General features: G+C 44.4%; 1 protein-coding gene across 1 annotated transcript in view; it reads right to left on the reverse strand.

Annotated features, from left to right (window-relative positions):
* Positions 1 to 996: 996 nt before the first annotated feature.
* Positions 997 to 24,617, reverse strand: part of SMOC2 (SPARC related modular calcium binding 2) — a 748,277-nt gene continuing 724,656 nt past the window's right edge. The window contains exon 13 of the mRNA XM_073672815.1: positions 997 to 2,994. Coding sequence (XP_073528916.1) covers positions 2,974 to 2,994 — 21 coding nt within the window. The 3' untranslated portion in view covers positions 997 to 2,973. The remainder of the gene's footprint in view (positions 2,995 to 24,617) is intronic.

Here is a 24,617-nt window from a genome sequence, read left to right on the forward strand (position 1 = left end):
ATCATGTGACACTCCCTCTCCCATCATTCCCCCTCAGCATCTGATGCAGCAGCACGATAACGTTACTTCACCGTGCCAAGCTGGGTCAGACAGTGGAGCTGCTGAGGTGATGAGAGAGATGCACTAAAGACACCGAAGCAGCGGGGGAATGAAGGAGCGGTAAGCGTGTATTTTTTTTTTAAATCAGTGAGTATGAGGTACCCATATTAGTGGAGTCCTGTGGCTGCACTATGCCCTATGGGGGCTGCATTATATTGTATGGAGGACCATAGGGGCTGCATTATATTGAATGGAAGACCATAGGGGCTGCATTATATTGTATGGAGGAGCACGTTGGGTGCATTATATTGCATGAAGGACCATGGGGGTGCATTATATTGCATGGAGGACCATGGGGGTGCATTATATTGCTTGGAGGACCATGGGTGTGCATTATATTGTATGGAGGACCATGGGGAGTACATTATATTGTTTGGAGGACCATGGGGGGTGCATTATATTGAATGGAGGACCATGGTGGGTGCATTATATTGCATGGAGGACCATGAGGGGTGCATTATATTGAATGGAGGACCATGGGAGGTGCATTACGTTGCATGGAGGACCAGACCATGGGGGGTGCATTATATTGCATTGGATGACCATGGGGGGCGCATTATACTACATGGAAGGTTATGTGGGGTCATTATAATATCTGGAGGGTTACGTGTGGCCATTATATTGTATGCAAGCAATTATACAGTGTGAAGATTTGTGTGCGGTCCATCTTACTGTTCAGAGGGCTATTATACTGTATGTAGGCCCATTATAGTGCATGGAGGGCTGTGTGGGGGTCAGAGTTGGGAGATCATACTGTATTGGGGTCACCACACTTTGCTTGGGAGTTGAGGTGGGGTACAGTAGGGTCATTATCGTGTGTATATGAAGGCTAATGTGGAGGAATTCAGCACGGGAGCATCATACTGTGTTTGGGGGCCACTTTTGTTGGCATCATACTTTATGGGGGTAGTTAAAGCGGAATCTAAGACTTCAGCAGGAGGAAATATTACTATGCTCTTCTGTGACCCAACAATTATTTAAATTTTGTTTTTCTTTTTTTTTGAGGGGGTGGGGATAGAACTTCTGCTATGGAGCCCCATGATTTCTATGTATGCCCCTGTGCAAGGGTTCAATATTTTTCAATCTATCTGCGATCAAATAGAATACATCTTCAGTGTTCACATGTATTTCTGGATAAGCCTAGTTGTATGAATGACAAAGCAGCACATAACATACAGCATATCATCAGAGCATTCACTGTGCCATGTGATGCAGAGAAGTGTGTCTTTGTTCCATTACATGTCAGCATTTGTGATTTGCTACTGATACAATGTGCTGTAGAAAGCTAAAAAATGCTGTAGAAAACAAGCCTGTTTCTGGGATCCGTGTAATTTATATATATAAAAAAAGCTTGCCTTGCTATTTATTGTCTGTCGAAAACCATATGCGAGTCTACTTCAGCGTTTTCACCATAGTAAAATGAAATCTAAAAAAGAAAAGCTGCAGTATTTCAATGTCTGTCATTTTGTGTGTTCTGAGGTGAGGGATTATTGGTTATTGCAACAGATGAATATAATTTATTAAACTACAAAATCTTGAAAAGTGTATTATGCACTTGAGCTATAAAGTTCACATCTGCAAATACTTTGTTCCCTAAGGCTCCTCAAAAGGAATTAAGGGGAATGCATTAATGCCTGTTCAAACATCTCCCAGATGGCAAGAAGAAAGCTCAAGGCGATGGTTGCACACTCTCTGCTCCTCCTGAAGGCAAATGTTTATAACTTATTCAGGTGATAGCTTTTGCTACATGTTGGCCCCCAGGCACTGGGAGGAGGAGGGATGAATGGGTGCATGAAATCTTAGCCAGGTGTAATGAAAAGATTTTGTTTTGACATTCTTCTTTTGGACTGATTAGTCTCACAACAGAAAAACAAACCTTTTTGTGATTATATGACAAAGACTGTGTGCCCTGGGGCTTGGATGAATCTGTCAGATATTGGAAAGCTGATATTTGTGTTACTATTACTATAAACAAATGAAACAGAGGCTACAGGAAATGTAAAATATAAGCTGACTAATTTGTGATTGAAAAGCCGTCATAACATCGACAGAAAAACAAAGGGGCCGATTCATCAAGGCTGGTATAGAGTCCACTCGCACTACCCCAAATCTTGATTAAGTACAAGAGGTGCCAAATTCATTAAGATTCACACACCACTTAATAAATTTGGCGCCCCTTCTGGGTGACATGCGCCTAGCCAGAAATGCTACTTCAGTCAGAGAGTGGACTGGCATTTCTGGCGGAAAAACCGTCACCACTTATCATGACCATGACCACGCTCTGTCCCATCCCGGCTCCTCTCTTGCTTCACCCATTTTGCCTGGGCTGATCCAAAGTGACATGTAAACACCAAAAGCCACAGGTTTTTGCAACATTTCAAAGCATTTATGCCACTTTTGTGGCTTTGATTAATCAGCCCCATAGAGCTTCATTCAGCACAACAATTAGAAAATATGCAAAATGCAAACATATAAAAAGACATCTATAAAAAAAACTGCACTCAAGGACATTGAACATAAGCATATAACAGAAAGCGGCTGACTTATACAATGAGCTGAAAAAAATTCCATTAAAATACATGAAAATCCATCTACATTGCATCTACCTACAATCAAAATGAAAGAAAGAATACAGAGAAAATGGCAAACTAATACATCTATAATAGCTACACAGAGCAAGGCACATACATTGTATGTGTAAATTTCGACAAGTCCCTCATGTTTCACAGATTCAAAAGTCTGCTTAAATATCACAATTCTACAAAGTGAATTTACATTTAAAGTACAAAGTGCAAATACTATTTCTGTATCACTGCCTATGTGGCTTTGAGCATCAGCTTCTCAATTGTGATTCTTGATAGTCTTAAAACGCATTCATCCTTGTTTCCGGGAGATCTGCAGGAAAGAAGAGGAGGCCCGTGTAAGTAATTTAATAGTTAAAATATCACATGTACTATCATTTATACACTGAAACACTATTAAAGGGGTTTTCCAGTTTCAGTAAACTATTGTTCCCAGGTGCAGTCCAGTGTAAAATGCAAACTGCGCATTACTTACCCTGCCTGGGTCCAGCACTGTGTGCCCACCACTGCCTTGGTCTCTGTTGTTTGTCTGCAGCATTTTTAACACTACAATAGTTTACTGGAACCGGAAACCCCCTTTAATATTAGCAATATTGACACTTTTTCCTATTGGTTTCTCTCCGTCTTTCACATGATTCTTTGGGCTTGGTTCTATTTTCAGAACATAACGTAGGTTAAGGTCACACATTGCATAGTTAGTGCAAACGCTGTGAAAATCTCACAATGCGCCCATTCATTTTAATAGCAAAACACTGTATGTAAAAAAAAAAGGTTATTTTGACATATATGTAGCGCCCCGAGGGTTCAGTCGCTACAGAGGTATTGCATCTCACCCAGAGGTGCGATATCTCACTTCCAGGTAAGGATGGAGTGTGGCTCAGGACCGTAACACCCACATGCACTACACCACATTTCCGGGGGGCAGGGCGACAATGCTCCCAAGAGTGAGCACAACTGCCCCTGTCCCTGGCTGGAGTGGGGGGGAGGGAACACCTAGAAAGGGGGTACCCGGTAGTATGTGGGTGGGGAGAGTAGATCCTGGGTGCACTGGGTAGGAATATATAAGGTGGGCACCATCTTAGAGCCAGGGAGAGAAGGGAGAAAGAAGAAGAGAGAGAAGAAGACAGGGAGCAGGGGCTCTGTACGAGCTCTGCTCCGCGGGCAGGCCAAGTCACAAGGCCTGGGCCTGGAGGAGAAGAAAGGAGAGGAGAGGAATGGAGGAGGCTCCAGGAGTGGAGTGAAGGGACCCCAGTGGCGCGGACCGGCCAGTCGCCACCGTACGCCCGCCGCTACCCGAGTAGGGGGGTCAGGCCAAGAAAGGGAACCGGATCCCTCATCTAGTGGAGGAGAGCAACTACCCTCAGCTAGTAACCGGAGGCGGTGGCATTGCACGTGTTACGGCCCCTCACTACACCCGTTAGGAAGGCACCATATAGGGCCCAGGGAAACGGAACATACGTTTGCCCGCCAAGGCCCGAGGCAGCTGGACAGAAACGTGGTCAATTGTGGGGTATGACGGGCCAGCAAAAGGACACACGAAGGGGGTCCTGAAAAGCATTCCAAAGGTACCTGGGAGTTGGCCGAGACCCTCACCTGGTGAGCACGGTACGACGTGGGCAGCCATTACCTGCAGAAGTGACTTGGAGTGTAAAACTGTGAGTAAAGACCCTGGACTGCATCACTGGACTCTGAGTCATTACTGTTGCTCCCACGCACCATCACCCCCACCATCTGCACTCACTGCCCTGAGGCTATACTCCTCCCGTGGGGAGTTATACTACCCTCTGCTGCAAACACAACATCAGCCTCAGCGGTCTGCCCCGCAGCGGCAGTTCTCAGTGACCGCAATCCACGGGTGGCGTAGTCGGACATTTCAACATTAAAAACCAAGTAAACAGATCCGCCACTGGTTTGACCACCCTGAGCCATGGGACCGGGTCGCTGCCACGGAGACTACAAACCCCCAGCATTTCTCAGAGACCCGGCTCCGGGTAATCCCCCACACACGGCCCAGGGGGCGCGTCATATACACTGCTCAAAAAAATAAAGGGAACACTCAAATAACACATCCTAGATCTGAATGAATGAAATATTCTCATTGAACACTTTGTTCTGTACAAAGTTGAATGTGCTGACAACAAAATCACGAGACATGATGTCCCAGATGTGCTCAATCGGATTCAGGTCTGGGGAATGGGCAGGCCAATACATAACTTCAAAGCCTTCATCTTGCAGGAACTGCTGACACACTCCAGCCACATGAGGTCTGGCATTGTCCTGCATTAGGAGGAACCCAGGGCCAACCACACCAGCATATGGTCTCACAAGGGGTCTGAGGACCTCATCTCAGTACCTAATGGCAGTCAGGCTACCTCTGGCGAGCACATAAAGGGCTGTGCGGCCCTCCAAAGAAATGCCACCCCACACCATTACTGACCCACTGCCAAACCGGTCATGCTGAAGGATGTTTCAGGCAGCAGATTGTTCTCCACGGCGTCTCCAGACTCTGTCACGTCTGTCACATGTGAACCTGCTTTCAACTGTGAAGAGCACAGGGCGCCAGTAGCGACTTTGCCAATCCTGGTGTTCTGTGGCATTTCTTTGGAGGGCTGCACAGACCTCCATGTGCTCGCCAAAGTAGCCCGACTGCCATTAGGTACCGAGATGAGATCCTCAGACCCCTTGTGAGACCATATGCTGGTGCGGATGGCCCTGGGTTCCTCCTAATGCAGGACAATGCCAGACATCATGTGGCTGGAGTGTTTCAGCAGTTCCAGCAAGATGAAGGCATTGAAGCTATGGACTGGCCCTACCGTTCCCCAGACCTGAATCCGATTGAGCACATCTGGGACATCATGTCTCGCTCCATCCACCAACGTCACGTTGCACCACAGACTGTCCAGGAGTTGAGGGATGCTTTAGTCCAGGTCTGGGAGGAAATCCCACAGGAGACCATCCGCAACCTCATCAGGAGCATGCCCAGGCGTTGTAGGGAGGTCATACAGGCACGTGGAGGCCACACACAATACTGAGACTAATTTTGACTTGTTTTAAGGACATTACATCATAGTTGGATCAGCCTGTAGTGTGTTTTTCCACTTTAATTTTGGGGGTGACTCCAAATCCAGGCCTCCATTGGTTAATAAATTTAATTTCCATTGATGATTTTTGTGTGATTTTGTTGTCAGCACATTCAACTTTGTACAGAACAAAGTATTCAATGAGAATATTTCATTCATTCAGATCTAGGATGTGTTATTTGAGTGTTCCCTTTATTTTTTTGAGCAGTGTATTTAGCGAGTATACACAGGGATTCTGCAGACCCAACTATCTGAAAAGTAGCTGATATCTACGCTTTTCAGTACAACTGCACATACTGCCACGTACACATGCTTTTTATAATGCATGGTAAAATGCTTGCAGTTCAAATGACTTTAGTGACATTTTTTATTTATTAGTGTACAATCATTTTCTCCAGATGTTTTTAAGTTACAGTTTATTGAAAAGCCTATAAAGAAAATGCCAAAAAAAAAAACATTTTATTAGAAAAAGGTATGTGTGCTATATGTAAACAACTTAACATTTTGCTAAAGACATCTAACAAATATAAGGCGGAAACTTTTAGCTTTGGCCACCCCTAAAAAAGGTTTAATAAAGCCACACATGTGTAACAGGCAACCGCAACTGTTAACCTGTTAAATCTTGCTGTCAATCACTGACAGCAGGATTTCACACATGCCGACAGGGAGCGCCTCATTCCACGCTCCCATCGGAGCACTTGTGATGAGATTGCGGGGCGCCAATGGGTTGTCATGACAGCCAGGGGTCTGCTGATGACCCCTGTGCTTGTCACTACGATCCTCCTGTGAACGCCAGCACGTGGCAGTGATTTTTGCTATGCACAGTACAAGCGATTAGATGATTGCAGCTTCAAGACCCCTAAAAAGACAATTCTAAACAGTGAAAGGTAAAAAAAAAAGTTTTTAAAAATATGAAAAAAAAAAAAACAGAAAAGTTCATTTTGCCCCATTCAAAATACGAGTCTCGGAAAATGGCGACAAAAGCAAAAATTTTTTCTTTCAAACTTTCTAATTTTTTTTTCAGCGCTTAAATAAAAAAAATATATATACATGTTTGGTATCTGCGAACTCGTACTGACCTGGGGAATCATTGCCAGGTCAGTTTTACCATATAGCAAACATGATCAATAAAAAACAAACAAAAGACCATTGTGGAATTGCACTTTTTTTGTAATTTCACCACACTTGGAATTTCTTTCCCATTTTCCAGTATATGGTAAAATGAATGGGTGTCATTCAAAAGAACAACTCATCCCACAAAAGCAAGCCATTGTACGTCTATATTGACAGAATAATAAAAATTTGATTTTGGCAAGTGGAACAGATAGCATACATACTATTTCTACGAACATAATGACTGAATTAGCAGCAAGGTCAGTTGGTCTGAAATAGTAAACAGTCACTCACCTGTTCCCGACACTGCCATTCTAAGAGTTGGTTACATGTAAGGAATTCTAAAATAATGATTGGTATCAGAATGTATTCACATGTGCCCATTAGGTGTTTTTATCCAATTATGGCAAAACTATGGTGTGTGGAAGTGCTGCCATGTAGGGAAATACATATGATCAGAGACCCCCAGCATTCAATAAGTAATGACATATCCTAGCGAAAACCTCTTTACCAGACATAATTCTTACTATTTGGCTAATAACAATGAAGAAGGCTAGTGCTGCATCAGCTAATGAGTGATTATTCCACGAGTCAGACATCACCCCACCAATTTGATCCAAAGGCCCCTCATACATATTAAGGCCCCGTCACACATAACGAGATCGCTAGCGAGATAGTTGATACGTCACGGTATTTGTGACGCAATAGCGATCTCGCTAGCGATCTCGTTATGTCTGACAAGTAGCAACGATCAGGCCCCCGCTGTGAGATCGCTGATCGTTACAAAGCTTCCTGGACCATTCCTGGGTCGTTGCGCTCCTGCTGGGCAGTGTGCATCGCTGTATTTGACACCTTATCAACGACCTCGTTAGCGATTCAGAACTGAGACACGTAGGCGTGCATAAACTGGACTTTTCCGCGCCCCTCGTCCCCGATTGGTGGTCGTTACAGCGTTCTCATTTTCCGCTGTGTATAAAGAAGGCAACAGAATAGCGATTCCATCCTTTGCTTCTGACCTCGTGCTGGATTGCAGATCCTAGCAGAATTCTCCGGGCTGTTGATATCCGTTCATTCGACTGAGTCCTTATTTTGCGGAGATGAGGGGGCACGGAAAAGTAAATGTTATGCACGCCTTTGTGACACAGTACAGTCCCTATCAAGGTGTGGATCGTTGAAATAGCTGCTGTGTGAAAGCGTCCCAACGACCGCCGAGTTCGTTAGTTAGATCGCTGGGGCGGCCGAAATCGTTGGGAAGTTCTGCATGTTTGACAGCTCCCCAGCGATCACGAAACGACTCTCCAGCGATCCCAAAACCGTGACGTAATAACGATCTCGCTAGCGATCCCGTTATGTGTGACGGGGCCTTTAGGCTAAAGCCTGAGGAAATGTTGGATTTCCAAAGACAAATCCTTTTGTTCACTTTGAGATAAGCAAATGAGACTGATAGCAGAGAATTTAGGATTTATGTGTATGAGTGACATCTGTAACAGTGTCTGCCCTTCCTGTCTCAACATCTGTTGACACAGGGTGACAGCTCTAGTTAAGTATCCTCTGGCACTAGTAGTTCTATCCAGGCTGGAAGTTCTTGCTCCCTGCTGTGTGGCCTGGATGGGACTGCAAGCTATCTAAGCTCCTGAAATCCTGCTGTCCACTGCCAGCTATTCAGACTTCTGCAAACTTGTTTGCCTTGCTTTATTCCCAGTGGACAGTCCTGATTTTTACCTTGGCTTGTTTTTTGACTATTCTCCTTCTTTACGGTGTTGTCCCTACACCGACCTTCTGGTTCTGATCTGGTTAACAGACCATTCTCTTGCCTTTGGTTCTCTCCTTCGAACAGCAGCCTTTCTGTGGAAGCAATCCAGTGGACCCCGTTGTAAGACCAAGTTCCTTCACAAGGGGAAAAAGGGTAAAGGTCGGGGTTCCTCTGGGATCTGCCAGAGGGAGTGGCTTACGTCAAGTGTGTCCCATGTAGTGTCATCTGACAGACCTATCAGAATGGAGGATTCGAGGGAAATAGCTGATATACAAAGTACACTGGGGACTTAAAGCTAGGCCATTAAAGAAGGTGTCTGGTACTTTTTTAAAATTGCCCAATGTATTCAGCATGTGGGCATAAGTATATTTGTAAATACCTTGTGTTGCTGATGATGCCTAGGAGCGGCGCTATCGCTGGCCGCTCACAGGCATCACGTGACCCCGCGCTGACGTCACGACAAGTGAAGCGTGCCCTGGGGTCCCCGCGGTGGCTGCTGGGTTGTGGGTGGGGTTATTCCCTGCGTCACACCCAGCATCCACCGTGTGCTTTCCCAATGAATGGGGAGAGGGAGAGCGCACGGTGGATGCCGGGTGTGACGCCGGGGAATATCCCCGCCCACAACCCAGCAGCCACCGGTGTAACATGGAAGAGGGACCCTCGGCTGCAGCGTGGACTTGTCGTGAAGTCAGCGGATGTCAGCGCCGGCTGCAGCCAGGGGTCACGTGATGCCTGTGAGAGGCCAGTGATAGCGCCGCTCACAGGCATTATCTGCAACACAAGGTATTTACAGAGATACTTATGCCCACATGCTGAAAACATTGGGCAACTTAAAAAAAAGTACCGGACAACCCCTTTAATATTAAGCCCCCAAAAATTCCTATTACTTTTGCATTACTTGTATTGTACTTATCCTAATTTACAATTTTGTTTTGTAACTTTTTCATTTTTAGTCCATCTCTCGGTATGATTTATTTGCTCAATGTCTGCTCAAAACTTAATTTGGTAATTTACATTCATGGGGAGTTTGTTATTTCCACCACAAATTTTGGTAAAACTGTCTTGCCATAAAAAAGACGCTCAGATAAGCAATTATCAAGTGTCTGACATAGGTCCAGCATTAGCACCCGGCGCACCCGGGCAAGTGCCGGGGCCCTGAGCAAGCAGGGAGGCCCACTCACCATCGTGGACCATGGCACGCTATGGTGCTCGTGAGCTGGGGGAGCCCAGTGCCAGCACCTGCGAGTAGGTACCCCACTTGTTCAGGGCCCCGGCACTTGCAATACTTATCTCTCCCTGTTCCTCCACAGCTCTGCCGTCTTCTGACACTCTGAAGTCTCAGGTTAGAGGGCGCGATGATGTGACTAAAGTGCGCCCTCTGCTATAGTGTCACAGTGCAGAGAGTGGGTAGACTGCGATGCTGAGGAGTCCAGAGAAGAGCAGCGGCCAGTGAACAGAGGTGAGTATTTGGTTTTTATTTTATTTTTTTTTATGCATGGAGCAATATATGGGGCCCATACTGTATGGAGCAATATATGGGGCCCATACTGTATGCAGCAATATATGGGCCCATACTGCATAAAGCATTATATGGGGCCCACACTGCTTAAAGCATTATATGGGGTCCATTCTGTATGGAGCACGATATGGGGCCCATTCTGTATGGAGCATTATATGGGGTCCATTATTCTGTATGAAACATTATATGGGGTTCATTATTCTGTATGGAGCATTATATGGGGCCCATTTTGTATGGCACATTATATGGGAGCCATTATTCTGTATGGAGCAATATATGGGGCCCAGTATTCTGCATTGAGCATTATATGGGGCCCATTCTGTATGGAACATTATATGGGGTCTATTATTCGTATGACGCAATATATGGGGTCCATTATTCTGTATGGAAGACTATTGTGGTGTCCGTAATACTGTATGGAGGACTATGTGGAGCCCATAATACTGTATGAAGGACTATGTGCTGTCCACAATACTTTATGGAGGACTATGTGGTGTCCACAATACTGTATGGAGGACTATGTGATGTCCATAATACTGTATGGAGGGCTATGTGGTGTCCATAATACTGTATGGAGGGCTATGTGATGTCCCTAATACTGTATGAAGGACTATGTGGTGTCCATAATACTGTATGGAGGGCTATGTGGTGTCCATAATACTGTATGGAGGACTATGTGGTGTCCATAATACTGTATGGAGGGCTATGTGGTGTCCATAATACTGTATGGAGGGCTATGTGATGTCCATAATACTTTATGGAGGGCTATGTGGTGTCCATAATACTGTGTGGAAGGCTATGTGGTGTCCATAATACTGTATGGAGGACTATGTGGTGTCCACAATACTGTATGGAGGACTATGTGATGTCCATAATACTGTATGGAGGGCTATGTGGTGTCCATAATACTGTATGGAGGGCTATGTGGTGTCCATAATACTGTATGGAGGGCTATGTGATGTCCATAATACTGTATGGAGGGCTATGTGGTGTCCATAATACTGTATGGAGGGCTATGTGGTGTCCATACTACTGTATGGAGGACTATGTGATGTCCATAATACTGTATGGAGGGCTATGTGGTGTCCATAATACTATATGGAGGACTATGTGGTGTCCATAATACTGTATGGAGGGCTATGTGATGTTCATAATTCTGTATGGAGGACTATGTGATGTTCATAATTCTGTATGGAGGACTATGTGGTGCCCATAATACTGTATGGAGGACTATATTATCTGGTCTAAAATGAAATGGTTTCTGAGATATTGTACAATTTACAATAGATATCACTCATGTAATGTAATAAGTAAGTGAAATCTTTGGCATTATGCTATATATCTATATTTCTCTGCGGTATCTATGCATCATGAATCATGTATGTGTTAAAGGGGCCCACTGAGACTTTTTCGCCCAGGGCCAAAGAAAACCTGAAGCTGGCCCTGGTCTGACAACATGGCATTTTCTCAGGAGTAGGAGCCAAAACCAGGAGTGGGTGATAAATGCAGAATTGGTGACTTGTTTCTATTATACCTTTTCTCTGATTGTTCCTCACCTGGTTTTGGCCCCCACTCCTGAGAAAAAATACTGACCGAATACTGACCAAATACTGATAGTGGGGCCGTGGCTTATTGAAAAAAATAGAAGTTGATCTTTTGGGCAGCCACTAGACAGCGTACAGAGCTATGGAGTTTTGCTCTGCACACTATTTACATCCAGCTTCCTGCAGATGTGACAACATCTAATGAGGTTATTGAGTGCCGTGACTCACCAAATTGTCACATACTGAACTATAATTAATGGCCGTATTTAAATGCTAGTTTAGCGCAGAAGATATAAACTGCAATATTGAGTCTGGCAGGTGCAGACACTGCATGGATACAAAAACATGCGTGTCGTGACACTAACTTTTCACTATGAATTACAATGGGTTTAAAAGCTAGTTTGTTGCAGAGAATATAAATAGCAATATTGGCTGAGGCAGTCGCACACACTTCACGCGTGCAACAAAAAGGCATGCTATGACACACTAACATGTCACTGACTGAACAATGTTGGTGTTTAAATATTTAGATGTTAGTTTAACACAGAAAGTACTAAAGACAATATTGGCTGCATCAGTGGCAGACGATGCACAGGTGCTGTGACACTATGTAGTCAAGGAATAAGCTATAGTTACAAAGCAGAGTTTAAGGGCTCTTGTAATGCGATGGGTACTGTTGCTTCTGTGTTGCTGGATATTGCTAGGAACTCTCATTGAGTGGTTTATCCTCAATTCAGGGGAATTTGAATCATGTTTATTATGCGGTTTAGTTTCTAAATTATGTTTTGAGTTCCTACATCATGTTTTTCATTAGTATGAATTCTTCTGCATTGTATCTTTTACTACCCGATTTGTATGTTATATACTTGACTACATTGATTACTGCAGCATTACTTTTAAATGGTGGTAAAGGAGTCGACTAATACTACTAACCTCCCCTGATGAATCAAATAGAGGAAATGCGTTGGGTGCCCCATTTATCAGAACCTGTCAGACCAAATGAGAAATGATTCAGCATTACTTCTACCCAATGTACCAGGCTTGGGAGTTGCTCCACAATACTGGATATTGGTGAGATTGTTGCATCTCTAATACATAATCATAATTATGGATGCATTCATTTGATGGCTCTTACCATTTAGTAAGGCGCTCCCCATGCTGCTAGACTCAAGGGACACTGTTATCCCAAGACAGTAGCGATTAATTCTCTATTTGATTGCCGTTATAAGATCAGTTATCTTGTGGAAGGATAGAGGACATAGATCCCATTCCAGCTTGTCAGCCTTAAGGTGTTTTCTCAACTGTTTTTTTTCTGATATTTGCGTCAATGAGGATGCTGTGTTTGCTGTTTGTTATGTATTTTGTCCTTTTTAATTGAAAAGATTAAAAGTTATATTTTAATTATCCCACAAATTGCTATTTTATATAAAAGAATGTTTCTCTCTGAAATGTTGCAGCATTTCAGTGACAAACATAAGTGGCGGGAGCACTGCAGCTAGTGGCTGATACATACTGCCCACAGTTTGTCCAGCAGGTATCAGCTGACAGGTTCCCTTTAATTCTGTGAGCGAAGTTGGTGATGAAGGAGATGTCATGACCATATGCTCTGGGAAGTGCAGGCTCTGCAGAGCCAGACATACTAGTGTGACTGGGACCCTTAACACTGTCCAGGCTATCAGTATGTGTGTGCTGTCCGGCAGGAGTAATCAGCTCCCTGTTGTGGTTAATGTAACAGCACCGAAATCTACTTACACTCCCAATATAATTTTGGGTGCTGCCAGTCATAGTTTATGCTTAGGTTAACTCCTGTTATTCAGCTATTGTTCTCTCTGTCTAATTCGCTGGCTGACCACTCTATTCCAGCCTATTTTGTCAGCCCACAGCCACTTCATGGGGTCAAAAGGGTCATCCCATTGGATCTGTTAGGCTGTGTGCCCACGTAGCATTTTTCAAGCGTTTTTGATGCGGAATTTCCGCAGCGTAAACGCTTGAAAAACGCTTGGTAACACGCACCCCATGGTCCCCAATGGGATTCCGCAAGTTCTATGCACATGCTGCGGATTTTTCCGCAGCGTTTATGCTGCGTTCAAAAATCCGCAGCATGTCATTTAATTTTGCGTTTCCGCAAGCAGAATTGCCTTTGTTCAATGCATAAAAAACGCAAGGCATTTCCGCATGTGGAAAACGCGTGATAAACGCGCGAAAAAAGCGCGATAAACGCGTGCGGAATTCCGCATGCGTTTTTCCGGGAGAGGACTTGCATTTATGCAGCAGAAATTTTCTGCTTCATAAATGCAACGTGGGCACATAGCCTTACACAAAGTGGCTACTGCAAATTCTGTCCATTGAAGCCATGGAAGATACCATAACACCCATACACTCTACCGAGCCCTCCTGTGATCTCATGTTTTCTGTGGGAGTGACACTGCCAGACTCCTCTGAGAGTGGCTTATCTCCTGAAGAATAGAAGGATTCTCAATCAGAAAACAAATACACAGTATCCTTATGTCTACCCACCTAGTCTGTCAGGGGAGTTGTGAGCCCCATACACATTAGACTATCAGTTGAATCCATTGGGTCCTGCAAACATACTGTAAGTCTAAGGTGTATGGGGACCTTAAGTTACCCTTGAACGTACCCAGTTTTTATGGTACTTTAGTTTTGATCAGTCTCAGAGTGCTAGATATTATATTTTACATATTTTTATGCTGCTACATGTAAAATGTATCCCCTTTAATGTCATTTGTTATTGCTTCCTGTTTCCTATTAGAACATGCATAAATGACCATTTTAAAGATTTTTTTTTATAAGAGGAAAACCATAAAACACAAACTTGGAAATTTATTATATTAAGACTGGCATTTCATATACAGCATCTCTAAAGAAATTGAAGAAATTGGTGCATCTTTGGTTGTCTTTGAGCAAGAATGTGAAATCAATGCAGGATTAGATTTATACTATGATTTGAACCAAATTCTTCTGTAAACAATAATTCTGCTGTTGGTCTATAGCAGACCCAACCCTGATGAGACCCACTAATTTTCTTTCCCCCTTTTCAAAGAGGTGTGAAAAGTTGCAAATCACGCTTATACATTATTTATTAAAGCAAAAAAGTGGCATAATGCATTTGATAAATTTGCTCAAATATGTATTTTTTCTAATTGCAAATTACACAGGTCTGCGACTAAAAAGCTGTTTGATTATTTTCATATAATTTCCATGTATTTTGGTGTTTTGATAACGAAAAAAATATGGAAAAAAATCCTAAACGTCAGGACTTGCCAAAAACCTATAGGTTCTTCTGCAAACTGGTGTGAATCATCAGCAGGCAGCTTATTTTCTTCCCATTAACATCAATAGGAACTGCGTGATTGACTGGTGGCAGTCAGGTGGTTAGTGACATAATGAAAGGTCCTTATGCTTTCAAGAAACTTGCATTGGAATTTCATTCATCAACCGTGTTTCCCCAAATTAGCGCTATGGCTTTGCGGAAGTGTATTAATTTGCTTGACCATTTCTGTTTCATTTGTGGTGAATATACAGTGTTGAATCAACAACTGAATATTACAGACTTTGTGAAAAAAATATACTTCGCATACTTCGGACTAAAACTTGGAGATCAAGATAAAGTTTGGGCGCCTCATAAAGTGTGCAAATGGTGTGTTGAGAACCTCCGAAATTGGTTTAAGGGTAAGAAAAAAGCTTTCCGTTATAGGATTCCTATGGTATGGGGAGAGCAAAAGAACCTTAGTGCCAACTGTTAATTTTGTTCATACAATGTGAAAGGGTATAATTCCAAATCGAAGCATTCCATTTCATACCCCAATCTTCACTCAGCAATTCGTCCCATCCCGCATGGCAAAGATATACCAGTACCCAAGGCCCCTGCTACCTTGGAAGAGATACCTAGCTCCTATGAAGGTGGAATCATACCTGAACCAGATAGCGAAAAAAGTTCTGACTTTGAAGATGATACAAGACCAAAATTATTTTCCCGGGAGGAGATGAAGGATTTAGTAAGAGACTTGAACCTTCCCAAATACCCCGCTGGGTTACTCGGATCAAGGCTCAAGAGCAGGAATTTATTGTTACCAGTAGTGTCTTTTTCATGGTTCAGACATCGTGAAAAGGTGTTTGTTCCTTACTTTGACCAGGAAGACAAGTTGGTTGATTGTATCGATGTCGAAGGTTTGATGGGTCAATTAAAAACCCAATATGTTTCAGTGCATTGACTTCTTTTTATAGATTCTTCAAAAAGAAGTCTCAAAGCAGTTTTACTCCACAATGGTGGTTTCTACACTTTCATCTCTGTAGCTCATTCTGTACACTTGAAGGAAACCTACGAGAATTTTGAATTGGTTCTTCGTAAACTTAAATATGAAGACCACCATTGGCAAGTGTGTGGGGATTTGAAGGTCTTGTGCATGCTGCTTGGGCAACAAGCTGCATATACCAAATACTCTTGTTTTCTTTATCTGTGGGACAGTCGAGACCGACAAAATTACTAGACCAAGAAGAGTTGGCAGCTCACAGTCAGTGAAAAAAATGTTCTCCGAGAAACTTTGGTACCTTCCTATAAAGTTCTTCTACCACCTCTCCACATAAAATTGGGCTTGATGAAGCAATTTGCAAAATCAAAAAGTCATGAAGTTTCCAAGCCTCTTGGAGGCAAAATTGAAGGAAGGTGTGTTCGTCGGACCAGACATTAGAAGGCTTTTAGCTTATAAAGAGCTTGTCAATACCATGACGGATCCTCAAAAAAAGGGTGGATTGCATTTAAAGATGTCATAGTGTGCAACTCTTTGAGCAACATGTTCACGCTGAACTTTCCTCTCACCTCTCATCTAACTCTCTCTTCGACAACCTACAATCTGGCTTCCGTCCCTACCATTCCACCGAAACTGCCCTTACAAAAACTAAGGACCTACTTACAGCCAAAGCTAACAGATAATTTTCCATACTCCTCCTCTAGACCTGTCCTCTGCCTTCGGCACATTTGACCACTGCGTCCTACTACAGATTATCTCTTCCTTTGGTGTCAAAGACCTTCCCCTATCCTGGATCTCCTCATACCTTTCCAACTGCACATTTAGCATCTCCCATTCCCACACTACCTCCTCATCCTGCCCTCTCTCTGTTGGAGTCCCTCAAGGCTCCGTCCTAGGACCCCTACTCTCCTCCATCTATACCCTTGGCTTGGGACAGATCATAAAGTCCCATGGTTTCCAATATCACCTGTACGCTGACGACACTCAGATCTACCTCTCTGGCCCAGATGCCACCTCTCTGCTGTCCAGAATCCCAGCGTGTCTATCAGCCATATCCTCCTTCTTCTCCTCTCGCTTCCTCAAACTCAATCTGGACAAATCTGAACTCATCATCTTCCCTCCATCTCGTGTATCTTCCCCATCTGATCTATCTATCACAATAAATGACATCACTCTTTCTCCTGTACCAGAAATCCGCTGCCTCGGCATAACCCTCGTCTCTGCTCTGTCCTTCATACCACACATCCAAGCCCTGCCACTTCCTGTCGCCTTCAGCTCCAAAATATTTCCAGGATTCGTCCTTTCCTCAACCTTCCATCTACTAAACTGCTTGTGCATGCCCTCATCATCTCCTGCCTTGACTACTGCAACATCCTCCTCTGTGGCCTACCAGCTAACACTCTTGCACCTCTCCATCTGTCCTTAACTCTGCTGCGACTAGTCCATCTCTCTCTTTTTGCTACTCCTCTGCCAACCCCCTTTGCAAATCTCTTCACTGGCTCCCAATTGCCCAGCGTATCCAGTTCAAACTACTAACACTGACCTACAAAGCCATCCATAACCTTTCTCCTCCATACATCTCGGAACTAATCTCCAGATATATTCCCGCACGTAATCTCCAGTCCTCCCAAGACCACCTTCTCTCCTCCACACTTATTTGTTCCTCACCTAACCACCTCCAAGACTTCTCCCGAATATCCCCCATCCTCTGGAATTCTGTGCCTCAACACATCCGATTATCTGCCACATTCGGATCCTTCAGACGGAACCTGAAAACCCATCTCTTCAAGAAAGCTTACAACCTACAATGACCACCCTGTCGCATCACCACTAGAGATGAGCGTTGTTTGACTCGAACTGTTCGCCAATCTCAAATTCGAACTGTTTTGGGCGGTGTTCGAGCCGTTCGGCGAACACGAACGATTTGAATAAAATTCGGCTGTTCGAGGTTATGTTCGATAACTGTTCGTGCACCAAAATCATAACAGGATTTTTTCTCAGTAATGATGAAAATTAATGTTAATACGCAGTTTGAGTGTACAGCGGGGCGGGGGAGGGGCAGGGGATGGATCTCTGCAGGAATAATGAAGATCTCCATTTTCTTTTTCTCCTTCCCGCATTTACAGTGGGGAGGTGCAATCTGTCAGCCTATCAGCAGCGCACACACGGAGCGAAGTGCTTTTTTTCACACAAGCAAGGGCATGTGTCATTGGCAGTGTATGTCACATGTCCTTGCCCTATAAGACCCAGCCATTTTCCCCGTCGCCACCATTTTCTCACTGCTGCAGCTGCGAGTTAGACGGCACCGCTGTTGCTGTGTGCGCTATACCTTGTTAATTTCAAGCCAATTTTCGCACAAATCTACAGATAGCTTGGGAGTAGGGAATAGTTGTGATTGCATTCGTTTTAAGGACTAGGTTACAGCATTTCCTACGACTTTTATCAGGCAGGTCTGTGCTCTTAAATAGATAGGTTGTGGGAGTAAAGACTAACTGTAATTGCAGTCCTTTTCAGGACTAAGTTACATCAGTTCCTATCAGTTTTTTCCAGGCAGGTCTGTGCCAGTGCTGTGCAAGTTTTTTTCACAGCATTTGGCTAAATCTAGCAAAGCTAATCCTTTTTGGCCTATTGCAGAGTGTGTTAGTCAGTGGAGTAGCCTATCTGTGTTGCAAGCTACACCACCTGTGTATAGAATACCAATTGTTTTACTGCACCTAGTGAAGTAAAACCTTTTGGGCATAGCATCATTCTATAAGTCCATCTATACTGACCTCCATAAGGTTGCAAATTGAATATCATTTTTTTCTGCATCTAGCTCTGAAAAAATATTTGGCCTTCTAGCAGTGTGTGGGACTTGTTCTATTAGTCTATCTATACTGACCTCCATCAGGTTGCAAACTGAATATAATTTTTTTCTGCATCTAGCTCTGAAAAAATATTTGGCCTTCTAGCAGTGTGTGGGACTTGTTCTATTAGTCCATCTATACTGACCTCCATTAGGTTGCAAATTCAAAATAATTTTTATCTGCATCTAGCTCTGAAAAAATATTTGGCCTTCTAGCAGTGTGTGGGACTTGTTCTATTAGTCCATCTATACTGACCTCCATCAGGTTGCAAATTGAATATAATTTTTTTCTGCATCTAGCTCTGAAAAAATATTTGGGCTTCTAGCAGAGTGTGGGACTTGTTCTATTAGTCCATCTATACTGACCTCCATCAGGTTGCAAACTGAATATAATTTTTTTCTGCATCTACCTCTGAAAAAATATTTGGGCTTCTAGCTGTGTGTGGGACTTGTTCAATTAGTCCATCTATACTGACCTCCATCAGGTTGCAAATTGAATATAATTTTTTTCTGCATCTAGCTCTGAAAAAATATTTGGCCTTCTAGCAGTGTGTGGGACTTGTTCTATTAGTCCATCTATACTGACCTCCATTAGGTTGCAAAATTGAATATAATTTTTTTCTGCATCTAGCTCTGAAAAAATACTTGGTCTTCTAGCAGTGTGTGGGACTTGTTCTATTAGTCCATCTATACTGACCTCCATCAGGTTGCAAATTGAATATAATTTTTTCTGCATCTAGCTCTGAAAAAATATTTGGCCTTCTAGCAGTGTGTCGGACTTGTTCTATTAGTCCATCTATACTGACCTCCATCAGGTTGCAAATTGAATATAATTTTTTTCTGCATCTAGCTCTGAAAAAATATTTGGCCTTCTTGCTGTGTGTGGGACTTGTTCTATTAGTCCTTCTATACTGACCTCCATCAGGTTGCAAACTGAATATAATTTTTTTCTGCATCTAACCCAGACAATAGTTTTGGCCTCATACCACAGTTTGGCCACTCAGCTCTGCTCGGTTCCCATCCATTGTTTTTTTGTGCAAACAACTCCAGAGTTGTGAATTAGTTAACCACCAAAATGAGTGGAAAAAGGCCTGCTGCTGGTGGAAAGGGGAATAGGCATGTTGGGAAGGGGAAAAAAGGTTGTGTCCGTGGAGTAGGTGTTAAAGCAACAGTAACATCTGCAGAAGAAAGACCATCTTCCAGGAAAACTAAAATGTCTACTTCTTTTAGCGGACAATGTGATAAGATCCCTTTCTTACGGCCACGCCAATCGCTACAAATTCCAGATGAGGCACAAAAACAGCAGGTGCTTCAACGGATATCAAGTGCTCCTTTAAGTGGGCTCTCCTCCACATCAACTTCAACATCACAAATACTCCAGTCCTCAGAGGTGTCACCCCAATCGCACTTGCTTCTTCACAGCTCCCAAATCTCCAGCTGCCCGTCTGAGTATGAGGTAGAACAGATGGTTGAGTCTGCAGAGCTGTTTACTCATACTATAGCCTGGGAATCAGAGGTCGGCTCCAGCGCTTCTGTGAATCCAGACGAGGAAATGATCTGCACTGATGCCCAGAATCTTTATGAGTCGGATCCCGGACCAGACGCAGAAGGTTCTGACCATAATGTAGACCCTCATTCCCAAACTGTAACTCCTGTTGGTGGAGACAATGAGGAAGACGATGATGAGACTCAAATACCTGATTGGAGCGACAACTTTAGTTTTTTGTCAGGGCAGGAAAAGGTTGGCTCTGAGGACGACGGGTGTGATAACACACAGGGTGATGATGATGAGGTTGGAGATCCCACTTACTGTCAACCCACAGTCAGCCAAGAGATGACGTCAGCAGAGGAGGTGGAGGAGGATGCTAGTGACGACGAGGTCAGGTTGCGCCTTCCTGGACAGAGATGTAGTACTGGAAGCAGGTCAACAACTGCATCCTCAAACACAACTCTGCCTCTGACCACAAGTCGTGGTGGCTCTTCAGGTCGCATGGGTGCTAAACCTTGCATAGCCTGGGCATTTTTTCAGATCGATAAAGATGACCCAACTCGTGTTATCTGTAACATTTGTCAACAAAAGCTAAGTAGAGGCCAAAAAATACATAGTTTGAGTACTTCATGCATGAACCGGCACATGGACATGAAGCATAAGTTGCAGTGGGAAGCTCACTGTGCTACAATGCGGCCTAGCCGGCCGGGCCAACCACCGTCTGCCCCATCTTGTGCATCTGCGGCCTCTTCATCCTCTGTGACTGGGGGGACAGCAGTCACACCTATTTTGGGACGCAGACCTGCCACCTCTTTACCCGCAACAGTCAGCGTGATTGGCAGGTCATCATTTTCTTTGGAGGTGGTAACACCAGCTGGTGTTGAGCGCTGTCCGACATCAATAGCACCACCTTTGGATCAAGGCAACCTAACATGTCCGCCTGCATCTTCCTCACAGACCGGCAGTTTGCCGGGGACACCCTTATCAACCCCATCTAAGCACAACAGCCAGCCCTCAGTCCCTCAGATGTGGATAAGTAAAAGACCATTTCCTCCTAGCCATGAGAAAGCTAAGAGGTTGAATTTCACCATCTGCAAGCTCTTGGCTACAGAAATGCTGCCTTTCCGCCTGGTGGACACAGAGGATTTTCGAGACCTTATGTCCGTCGCAGTGCCCCAGTACCAGATGCCCAGTCGGCACTACTTCTCAAAGAAAGGTGTGCCTGCGCTCCACCAGCATGTCGCACACAACATCACCGCTTCTTTGAGAAACTCTGTGTGTGACAGGGTGCATTTCACCACAGACACTTGGACGAGTAGGCATGGACAGGGGCGTTACATGTTACTATCGTGACAGCAGGACAAGGGGCTGCTGTCCAAGTCTTGCCGTCCCCACGAGTTGTGCGTCAATCCTCTTTATGTCAAAGTTCCTCCACTGCTTCTGCCTCCTCAACCTCCTCTCGGTCCTCCACCTGCACCCAAAGCCTGTCTGGTCATGCCACAAGCTTTCTAACTGCGCAGAAGGGATCCTGCACACCTCTTTACTATGCTGGCAGTAGGGCTCAACGTCATCAGGCGGTTTTTACTTTGAAATGTCTGGGAAATGTGAGTCACACAGCTGAGGAGTTGTGGTCAGCTCTGGATAACCAATTTCATGAATGGTTGTCTCCACTGGACCTGAAACCAGGGAAGGCCGTGTGCGACAATGCTGCAAACCTGGGTGCGGCCCTTCGCCGGGGCAATGTCACACACGTGCCTTGTATGGCTCACGTGTTGAACCTGGTTGTCCAGCAATTTTTAGCCCACTTTCCCGGACTAGATGACCTTCTGCAGAGGGCACAGTCGCTGTGTGCTCACTTCCGCCGTTCGCATCCCGCAGCTCAGCGACTTATATCTCTACAGAAGTCGTTGGGCCTGCCACTTCACTGGCTAAAATGCGATGTGCCTACCCGGTGGAATTCAACTCTGCACATGTTGCAGTGACTGTGGCAGCAACGACAAGCCCTGGTGCAATACGTTCTGACGTATAGCCTGGGCCAACGAGATCCAGAGGTGGGGCAAATCACGCTGGAGGAGTGGTCTCAGATCAGGGACCTATGCACCCTTCTGAACAGTTTTGAAATGGCGACGAAGATGTTTAGTGCTGACGATGCCATTATCAGCATGACTATTCCGGTGATTTACATGCTGGAGCACATGTTAAACAGAATTCGGAGTCAGGTGGTGGCACAAGAGGAGGTGGAGGAAGTAGAGGAGGAGGAGTTGTATGCGGAAGGGCTAACATCTGCAGGGTCCAGATGGTCGGCAGCACCAAGGCGGCAGGCTTGTGAGGGTGGGGGAGATGGTTTTACCAGGGAGCATGGTAGCAGCCAAACTAGTGAGGAAGGGGCAGGAGCCCAGGAAGAAGTGGAGGACGAACTGATGGAAGACTCATCAGATGAGGGAGACCTTGATCCCATTTCTGTTGTGCGAGGTTGGGGGGAGAGGACAGAGGAAGGAAGCATGATTGTTACCTCGCCACCAACACAACAGGGACTTGGTGCTCCTGGATGCGCAAGACACATGAGTGCCTTCTTGCTGCACTACCTGCAACATGACCCTCGAATTGTGAGAATTAGAAATAATCCTGACTACTGGGTTGCCACACTGTTAGATCCCCGGTACAAAAGTAAATTTGCAGAAATAATTCCTGCCATAGAAAGGGATGCACGCATGCAGGAGTATCAGCAGAGACTGTTGCAGAATCTTACATGTGCTTTTCCACAAAACACCAGTGGTGCACGTAGTGAATCTCACAGTTCCAACTTGCCAACCGTGGGACCGTCGAGTGTTCAGCACTCAAACCGTAACAGAAACACAGTATCTGCTGGTAACATCAATTTTGCGGAATCATTTCACCACTTTTTTAGCTCATCCTTTGCAAGGCCACAGGAGACAAGAAGTCTGACACATAGTCGACACCTAGAGACGATGGTACAGGAGTATCTCCAAGTAAACATTGAAGCCATGACTGTGTCACTGGACCCTTGCTCTTTTTGGGCTTCCAATCTGGATAAATGGCCGGAGCTCGCCACTTACGCCTTGGAGATCTTGTCATGCCCCGCAGCCAGCGTTCTGTTTGAACGTGTGTTCAGCGCTGCTTGTGGTGTGCTGACAGATAAGCGCATGCGGCTCTCCACTGATAATGTAGACAGACTCACGTTCATAAAGATGAACAAATCATGGATCCGAAACCACTTTTCTACCCCTGTGTCATCCTGGGGAGAGTAAAAGCTTGATGATTGGTTAAAATCACCTCACCAACCGTTTTAAGCTTTCAAATTACTAATCATGTTTATCTGTATCTTGGCTGGAAAATTATTTGGGCTTTGTAGCAGTGTGCAGTAATGATTCTATTAGGCTATCTATACTAAGCTCCACCAGATTTAAAATTACTAATCATGTTTATCTGTATCTTGGCTGGAAAATAATTTGGGCTTTGTAGCAGTGTGCAGTACTGATTCTATTAGGCCATCTATACTAAGCTCCACCAGATTTAAAATTAATAATAATTTTTAGCTGCATCTAGCCCAGAAAATAATTTTGGGGCTCCGAGATGCGCAAGACACATAAGTGCCTTCTTGCTGCACTACCTGCAACATGACCCTCAGAATGTCAGAATTCGAAGTAATCCTGACTACTGGGTTGCCACACTCTCAGATCCCCCACACTCTTCGATCAACCTTTTCATTTTAATAAAGACCAAAAAAATGGTCATTTTTGAAATTATAAGCATTAGCAGGTTATTAGAAACTGAAATCAAACAGTTTTCAACTCAAAACTTTATTCTAGGTGATGTTACATTTGCAAATAGGACCCCTTGTTTGAAAGGAGCTTCTGAACTCTCTCATCCATTGAATTTGTCAGGTTTTGGATGGTTTCTGCTTCAATTGTTTTGCATGAGGACAGAATATCCTCCCAGAGCTGTTGCTTAGATGTGAACTGCCTCCCGCCATCATAGACACTCCTTTTGATGATGCTCCAGAGGTTCTGAAGGGGTAGAGGTAAGGGGAGCATGGGGGTCACACCATAAGTTTGTCCCCTTTTATGCCCATATCAGCCAGAGATGCAGATGTGTTATGTGCAGCATGAGACGGTGCATTATCATGCATGAAAATGATCTTGCTGCGGAATACACGGTTCTTCTTCTTGAACCATGGCAGGAAGTGCTGTTTGAGAAACTCCACATACATTATGGAGTTCATCTTTACCCCTTCAGGGATCCTAAAGGGGCTGACAATCTCTCTCCCCATGATTCCAGCCCAAAACAATACTCCACCTCTTCCT

This window comes from Phyllobates terribilis, unplaced genomic scaffold, assembly GCF_046119375.1.
Source record: "Phyllobates terribilis strain yellow unplaced genomic scaffold, ASM4611937v1 Scaffold_3__8_contigs__length_932513732, whole genome shotgun sequence".
Lineage (NCBI taxonomy): Eukaryota > Metazoa > Chordata > Amphibia > Anura > Dendrobatidae > Phyllobates > Phyllobates terribilis.